Here is a 9,516-nt window from a genome sequence, read left to right on the forward strand (position 1 = left end):
AGTGCTGGCACAGTGTCTTGCATATCACAAGTCTCAATAAATGATGAGCAATAAATTTACTGTAAGAAGCACAGACATGGGTTAATACAAATTCAAAATGAATGAACAAAGCTCTCACCCTGCCTGAGTTGAAGCAGTTAAACCAAAAAGGGTTTATTATGGTTTCACACTGCACAGGACAGGAAGGTAATATGGGAATATGTGCTCACCAGATATGTAGTCTTACAATGAAAATAGGAAGAGACATAAGCAACCATGTCATCTCCTGAGACAGAAATTGCAACAAAAGATTCTAATAGTCAAGGTCTGGGATTCAGACATACTCCTCCCTTTCTCAGAGTGTCCAGTGTTGTGTATTTTTCTTCTCAGTTGCTCTGGAAGAAAAGGATTTTGATGATATGAGGAAGTATCAGACCAAAGGTATCGTTTGCATCACTAATCCTGATCTCTGCTGAAGTTCCAGCCCAAAGCTACTTGCCACTTGGCAAAAGTTGGTTGATGTGATGATTTTATATGCTGCGTAGAGATAATCAGAGTCTGATTAGGAACAAACAAATATAATGACCTCTCACTGGAGTCTCATCTCACAAGTGCCTACTCTGAGGATAATAAAAAATTAGGATTTTCTTTTCTCACTTTGGTTCTCAAGTGTTTAGTATTTTCAATGTTCTTGTTTGACTCTGGATTTAAAAAAAAAAAACTATATGAAAGGTATTGTTGGGTTTCTAGTGAATTTTATGACAGTCATATAAAATTAAAAATTTCAGGAATATGTTGAGACACTTAATTGTCTAAAGTTATTTCTTTTGAAAGAAAAATATAAAAGTATAATATATAAGCAAAGTTTCTAAGACTTGTTTCTATTTTCATTCACCTGTACTAATTATATTCAATTAATGTCATTGATCCATTAAACAGTATTTCTTACACATGAAATAAAAACAGCTTTCATTTAATTCTCTGCTAAAATTCTGTATATTGATACATACCTGCAAGAAGTGCCTAACAAGACTAGAATGGAAAAATGTCCTAATTTTTCCTCATGAAAAAAAAAGAAATTTGGAGGAATAATTAAAATGTATCATTGAAGTTATTTTTATGTAAACTATTATGGAGTAAAATTTATTTAATAATTTACCCAATGTTCATAAATGTTACATAATTTTGAAACAACAAATTGGAGTATTTTATAATTAAATTTACTCTGAAATTCATCATATTTTTTTCAAGATATGGACCTTTAATTTGATGTTTAAAAGTATTTGGGGGATTGTTAAAGTCTATCATTTAATTTTAAAGGGCAAAAATTTAGTAAAATCATTTGTAGTCCCATAACATATATTGTTCATCAATAATGATCAAACATTAGGACTGGAAATAGGATGTATATGTAACCAAAAGTTTTAATAATTGAAAATAACAAAACAGTATTTTTTCACAAGATAATATGATAAGCTTGTGTTATATTCTCATATACAGTTTTTCTTTCATTTCTCTGGTGCAAATATATTAATTTCAAATTAATTTGTATATGTACACAAAGTTTTTCACCAGATTAGACATTTTTATAAGTAGAACCAATAAGCAATCATTAATAGTAAGTCAAACCAGTGGAGACATCATTATTTAATACGTGGATGAACCAGAGATGTGTCCATTTATTGCCTGGGGTGGTAAGAAATGCCTGAGAATTAAATACTTGTGTTTATACTTGAAAGATGTGAAAATATCCAAAGACAAAATGAAATCAGGAAGCTATGACAGGATAGGAAAGCTATGAGAATGAAGCTAAGTTCTTAGAAATAAGTAGAGTTTTTGAGGTAGTATAGGGACTTTGTTGCTTGATATGGCTTGCACCTTATTAGTAGATATTAAAAGATGTTAAAATAGTGTATTTTTACATTAATATTTAATATTCTTTATAGATGAAATGTTAATACAAAATTTTAAATTCTAGAGAACCAAATTAAGTCATCTCTGGTTAATACAAGCATTGAATAATGGTTCACTCCTGAAAGTCATTCTCTCTTTGTTCCTCAAAGACTAATACCCTGAGTCTTAGTTTGTCACGTTGCCAGATACCCACAGCATTTTTCAGCCCCTATTTCAGCTTCCAAGTCTGTCTGTGTGACTAAGTCCTTATCACAGCAATATAGGTAGAGGGGAGGTCCATTTTTTCCAGTCACTGTTGGGGGTAATTCCCTTCCCTTTCCATATGTGTCTGTTGGCCAGGTGGTGGAGCTGAAGGAAGTATCTGGATACAGCTGTATAGAAACATCATGTAGTGTAGTAGAGCAACAATTTAAAGGAAACAATACCTGTGATAAGCAACAGAACCACTCCTGATTCACCTTCTGGTTTAAGGCAACATTCTGTTTGTGTGTGGGGTGGTGGCACACACATGCAAGCAATGTTTTATGCCCATTAGATAAGACAGATGATTCTAAAAATAAAACATAACTGACTTGAAATGCTCATATTGGGTAAAGAAGCAGTGGAAAGTGCTCTGCCTGTGGGCATAGCATAACAGAGAGCTAGAGAGAGGCTCATGATGTTACTTGGAGGCATGAGGCTTGCCTCCTTCATGCAACATTTTTTCAAGGCTTTGAAGTTTAGAGGTGTAAGACAGAACATAACCCTGACATTTCATCTAGAAGCGGCTCCTACATAAAACAGATATATCTGGTCTCCATGAATCTTTGAGACTCTTTTATGGAGAGAGTAGGAGAAAATATCAGGAGAAGGCAGGGATGCTGACCAATTGATGGGTGCCATGAAGTCTACCGAGACTGACTAATGGGGACAATTACCTCTCAGGAGAACTAGTTTTCTTTCTGCTGTTTTCAAGAGTACCAGTAGGAACTTATTTGGGCATGAAAGAATAAAAGAATTTGTTGGCAGCAATTCACCTTTTCAGCTCCCTTGAAGAATGCAATTGTACAAATTTAGTTTTCCTGTGTGAACAAATACTCCATATGAATGCAATAGTAAAAGAGTAACACCAGGTTTACAAAGCCAGGTATACAAAGTATTGACAGGTATGGCCACGTATACAAAGTATTGACAATATCAAAGGATATGACCAAAGCTATCTATTCTCTGAGTGAAACTAAATGAATATTGCCTGACAAGAGCCATGTTCTAGATGTATAAAGCATTATCAAGCCTCTGGAGGGATTTGAAGAACTCTTAAGAATATTTAGAGGTAATACAGATTATTTGGGGGTAGATAGACTCTGGGGCCTCCAGGAGGAACACTGTCCTTCATGAGTCTACTAGGATTCTAATTTAACCTTGGTACCATTCTTCCAAACAATCAAGAACTCTCACTAATCCTATTTCTTGTGAATATTCATTGCTTTCTCTGGATCATTTCATTACCAAACAGCAAGGAATTGTAAATTTTTTCTAAAGCAAATTTTTTTTTTTACAGGAAGTTTCTTTTTCCAAGAAACTTACTTAGGGCCACTTTGACATCCTTATTCCTCAGGCTATAGATCACAGGGTTCAGCATGGGCACAACAGTTGTATAAAACACAGAGGACACTTTCCCTTGGTCCATGGAACTGACTGACGATGGCTGGAGGTACGTGAATGCACCAGAACCGAAGAAAAGAGCAACAGCAGAGATGTGGGAGCTGCAGGTGCTGAAGGTTTTGGCTCTGCCTTCAGTGGAGCGAATGCGCAGGATGCTGGCTATGATGAAGATGTAGGAGCTAAGGATTATCAGGGTTGGAAAAAATATATTAAATGCACTGATGCACAGACCTACTATCTCATTTATGAAAGTACTGGAGCAGGAGAGCTCCAGTAGTGGATAAAGATCACAAGCATAATGATTTATCATAGCTTCACAGAAAAGCATGCTATGAATACAGGCTATATGAACTGTTGCACCAATCAAGCCCATGGTATACACCTCAAACACCATCCAGGAGCATACTTGATTAGACATGGTTACATTGTAAAGCAAGGGGTTACAGATGGCAACATAACGGTCATATGCCATTGCAGCCAACATGTGACACTCTGCAATTGCAAGAGCTGCAAAGAAGTAGAGCTGAGTCATGCATTCAGCGTAGGAGATGGTGTTTTTCTCTGTCACAAAGTTCACCAACATTTTGGGTGTGATCACAGTGGATTGACAGAGGTCAATGAAGGAGAGACTGCTGAGGAGATAGTACATGGGAGTGTGAAGGTAAGAGCTGAGCACAATCAGTGTGATCATGCCCAGGTTCCCCACCACTGTGAACACATAGATTCCTAGGAAGAGGAGGAAGAGGGGCAGCTGGAGCTCTGGTTTGTCTGTTAATCCAGCGAGGATGAACTCAGTCACTGTAGAATGATTTCCTTCTGCCATTTTCTTCTGGGATTTCTAAAAATAAAATATATTTTTTGTAATATATATTATTAATCTGTTGCACAATGAATTTTGAAACAGAGGTCAAGTTTTTTCAGCCATGTCCCTTGTTTTTCTACCAGTACTTCATCTGTGTCATCAAAGACCTTGGGATACCAGTAATGTGTGAATTCTAAATGAGTATCAAATAGAACTATCCATATTTTGTTTTGTGCTTTATGATTTGTTATTAATAGTACCTAGTCCTTTATCTCTCACAGAGCTGTTCTTATAACTAACAAATAACTAATAAAGTAAAAATAATAAAGCACCTACACAAATGTCCTCAGGTAATACTACTCTTAATTGCAAATGTATGAAAAACTGTATCCTAAACATTATTAAACAAAACAAGATATCTACTCTCTGCACTGTTTTTCTACATTATACTGAGTGGTGTTGCTAGGGCCATCAGCCTGGGACATGAAATTAAAAGATATCTGAATTGGAAAAAAGAGAAGTAACATTACTTCTATTAATGATATAATCTTCATTATGGAAAGGCCTGTAAAAAGTTGTATTAGCAGTAATTAAAATTTAAGCATGATTGTAGACAAAAAGTCCAACAGAATTTTATTCCTATAAACTTGCTGTGAACAATAAAAAATCATTTACAATACCATGGAAAATAATAAAATACTTAGGAATCGATTAAAAAGACCAATTCAAGGCATTCGTTTAAAATTAGAAGCATTATAAATGTAATTAAAGACAAATATATGAAAAGACATTTTATCTTCATGAGATGAAGAAGAAACTTTCTCAAACTGTGAAATTTCTCAAAAGTTTTTTTTTCCCTGCAAAAATCAGTGCATTTCCTATCAAAATCCAAGCTCTGTTATTTTCAGATCTTGAAAGGTTTGTCATAAAATTTCTATGACAATACAAGGAACTCAGGAAACTAAAGCAAATATGAAATAGAAAAATAAAGTTACATTTCCCTCTTCTTAAAAATATAAATATAGGTAAAAAATTTATGCAAAAATTTAGCATCTTTGGCAATCACAGAAATGCAAATAAAATCTACACTGAGGTCTTATCTCTCACCAGTTAAAATGCCAATCATTAATAATGTAAAAAAATTAAATGCTATAAATATGAGACTGTTAATTAGTACAAATATTATGGAGATTCATATGGAGGTTCAAAAGAGTAGCAGTGAAACCACCAAATGGCCCAGCTATACCACTTCTGGATATTTATCCAGAAGAGTTCAAGCCCCATATTACAGTGATATATGCAAACACATGTTCATAACAGTGCAAGTGACAATGGCTACATAAATAAACCAACCTAGGTGTTTGTCAACAGATGATTTAGTAAAGAAAATTTAATGGAGCTTATGCATATTTAACAGAATTTTAAAGTTTTAGTCTGCATAAAGAAATAAATTATGTCATTAGTAGAAAAATAGTTGTAACTGGAGAATATCATAGAAAGTGAGGTAAGTCAGATGCATGAAGTGAATTTTTCTCTAACATGGAAACTAGAGGGATAAGAAGAAAGAAAAGGGAAGTAGTAAAAATAAAAGAACATAGAATAGAGTAGTTGAAGGTAATTGAGGGAGTGAGTGAGGAGAGGTGGGAAATGGGAGATTCTAGGAATGAAACAGACTAAATTATGCAATGTGTATATATTAATATTTATCTCAGTGAATTCCACTATTGTGTATAGTTACAATTCACCAATAAAAATTAATAAAAATAATAATAAAGTTTGAAGGCTCACATTTACCCATTATAATACTTAGAACAAAGTTACAGTAAGACTGTGCTGTATTTTTGTAAGTATAGACATGCATATCAATTAAATAAAATTGAAAATTCAGAAATAAATTCACTTCTGTGATAAATTGGACTGTTGTGCTTCATAGGAATAAAATATGGAAAAATAAGTTTTTAAACATACGATTTAGGCACAATTTCATAGTTACATGTAAAAAATTAATTTGAATCTCACATAATCAAATTGGATCATAGAACTAAATGTTAGACACTATAGCAATTAGAAAAAAATCACAAGTCTAAGTCTTTGTGACCTTGGATTTGATTATTGTTTCCTAGATAACATACTGTTCTGGAGGCTAACATAGAAAAATTGGACATGAATTTTTTTTTCCTTAAAGAACACGACCTAAAAAGTGAGAAGAAAAAACAAAGAATTGGAAAAGTCAATTTCATGTAACATACATAAAGTAAATTCTTACAACTTAACCATATGAATAGAATAAATGAATAGCCCTGGGATATACGTAGTTTTGTATACTATTTGATAAATCTCTTGTAATAGTCTTATGGACATGGCACATATGTGATCTTATGTGGTAAAGTTGAAAATAGAGGACAATATCTCATAGTTTTGTGAACTCAGAAAATATCTAAAGATTAACTGCAAATCAGAAATCTTGATTTATTAATCCATAGGACTATATTTAACCTTGTCTTTGAGAAAATCTTTTATCAAAAACTTGAATGAAGCCACAAGTAAATTATTAAGAATTCATAATAATGAACATGTATATGGTGAGAATACTTCAAGAAGGTATCTCTGGAAGGCTGGGGTTGTGGCTCAGTGATAGAGTGCTTGTCTAGCATACGTGAGGCAATGGGTTCGATCCCCAGCACCACATAAAAATAAAATAAAGATATTATGTTAATCTAAAACAAAACTAAACTAAAGAATAAATATTTTTTAAAAAAAAGATATCTCTAGGCTGTGATTGTGGACTAATATTAAAACAAATTTAATACTTCTCAGCAAAAATTTGCTGTGGGTGTTTGTGTATTGGGGTGAATTATATAGAAACCTTTTTATCTTCAGAATACTAAAACCTAAAAGGGGACACTGAGGCCCACTAGATACTGTGGCAATACTTTGTGTAGGAGCTATAGGACACAGTTATTATAGTTCTATAACAGAATAGGGGTCAGTGAAGGCTTCTGTAGATTAACAAAATGATAGCTTTTCTTCTATGTCTAGATAAGTATCAAGATATGACTATTACCTGAAAGGGCCTTTGGTAGGTCTTCAGTCTTAACTCATAACTCATTTTCTTTCTCTTTTTCTCTATCATATTATCCTGTGAAATCCCATATAATGGTTAAAATTTACTTAGTACCTTTAATAGTGACATCACAGTTAACAAGAACAAATTTTGTGTGCCTATGGGCATGTTACTTTTGCCTCTATGTAGCATATACTAATTCCAGAATATCTTTTCTTCTACACTTAATTGTAGCTTTATTGCAGGCTGATACAGTGCCTTGCACTGAGCAAGTCTCAATCAAGATGTGATTAATAATATCATTATTGCAAGAAATTTACAGATAAGTTTATACAAAATCCAAATGAATGAGCAAAACTCTTACACTGCCTGGATTAAAATGAGTAAACAAAGAAGCATTTGCCATGATTTTATACTGCAGGATACTGGAAAATGATAAAGGAATCTATGCTTACCAGAAGGTTTAACTCTTACAATGGGGACAGGGAGGAACATAAAACAACCATTCAGATTTCTATTAAGTCTGAGAGACAGACTTCAGCCGAATATTTTAAAACTCAAGGTCTTGGATTAAGACTTATCACTCTTTCTTCATGGAGAGTTCAGTATTTTTCTTTTTCTTCTTCTTAGTTACTCTAGAAGAAAAAAATGACTTTGATGGTAAGAAGATGTGATAGACCTAAGGTATTCTTTTGAGTCACTGATCCTGATCTCTGATGAAGTTGATGCCCAAATTCTCTGCAAAAATTGGCTGATGCAATGATTTTTTGCATCCTGGATATAGGTCATCAGAGTTTAAGAAGTAAGCAATTATAATGACCTCCCACTGGAATTTCATGACACAAGTCTACTCTGGGGAATATCAACAAATAGAATTTCCTTTTTTCCAAATTGATTCTCAAGTGTTTAACATCATCACACTTGTGCAATTCATTATTCTTGTTTGATTATGAATTAACAAGAAGGAGGTAATTGATATTGTTAGAGCTCAGTGAGTTTCATGACAAGACACAAAAATTAAAATTTTGTAAAAAATTTGAGATATGCACTAAAGGAAGAGATTTTATTATACTATGGAAAAATAAAAAAGCAGGAAATGCCACTAAGGTCTATAAAATTGAAAGATTTAATATTTCTGATCACTAATATATACATTTAGATAATATGCATATTCATAAACCAGTGATTTTAGGGACAGTGTAACTTGGAGGATGAATAGAACAGTTGCACTAAGATATAATCTTAAAATTCTTAGATATTGCTGATGTCTCAGGTGGACTTTCTGACTAAAAAAGAATGATCAAAATTTTCCCACCTATAAATGAAAGAAAAATTTTGAAAACAATGACAACATGTGATATAGAAATTTTTATTTTTACAATAAATTACTTATTTGGGTGAAAAATTACATTTAATATTTTTTACCATTTTTATATAATGTATGAATTTTGAGATTAAAAATAGCAATAGATTCTTTGGATTCGTTTCTAAGCTCTTCTATGCCAGCAGGCACATGTTTCTCTGCTACAAAGGCACTTGAAGATTCACAGGAGAATGCTGAGCACCCTGGAAGCCAGGAAAAGGAACTATTGATTTTCAGGGAAATGATTACGGACTTCATTCAAGAGAAATGTAAATGCCTGGGCCCTGCTAAGTGGAATTTTATAGAGTGATTTGATGTTATAGAAAAGCAGAAACCTGGACTTCCTGGATCTTGCTGACTCTCCATCATCCCTAGCCACATTTCTGGAGCAAAGGAAAGAGCCCTAAAATTTGAAGAGGCAAGAGAATGTAATCACATTCTTTCTTCCTCCACTGAAGATGGCAGAGTGGATCTAGGCAGCAACCCTTGCACACCTTGCCCCCACCTCCCAGCCCAGAAAGGAAGTAGTAAAAGAACAGCTGATCAGAGAGTTTCCACAGGAGCTCAGGCGAAGATGGGCAAACTGACATCCTGCATCCATCATGGTGATGGCTAAAACCCTGGTTTTAGCTATACAAGCCTGATCAGAGGCTTCTTAACAATAGATGGCCCACAGAGAACCTACAACCATAGGCCTTGCAGTTGTAAACAGTCAGCAAGTGCTTAGATAGCAACACAAAACAAAAACAA

General features: G+C 33.8%; 1 protein-coding gene across 1 annotated transcript; it reads right to left on the reverse strand.

The window, feature by feature from the left end:
- Positions 1–3,427: 3,427 nt before the first annotated feature.
- LOC143391078 (olfactory receptor 8G50-like) lies at positions 3,428–4,369 on the reverse strand. The gene has a single exon (XM_076843641.2). It carries the CDS (start codon positions 4,358–4,360, stop codon positions 3,428–3,430), a length of 933 nt encoding a protein of 310 aa, XP_076699756.1. The 5' UTR covers positions 4,361–4,369.
- Positions 4,370–9,516: the final 5,147 nt, after the last annotated feature.

The sequence above is a fragment of the Callospermophilus lateralis genome, chromosome 2 (genome assembly GCF_048772815.1).
Source record: "Callospermophilus lateralis isolate mCalLat2 chromosome 2, mCalLat2.hap1, whole genome shotgun sequence".
Lineage (NCBI taxonomy): Eukaryota > Metazoa > Chordata > Mammalia > Rodentia > Sciuridae > Callospermophilus > Callospermophilus lateralis.

Excerpts from the sequence above, each read along its gene's own strand:
- LOC143391078 (XM_076843641.2), bottom strand. The coding sequence starts at position 4,360 with ATGGCAGAAGGAAATCATTCTACAGTGACTGAGTTCATCCTCGCTGGA.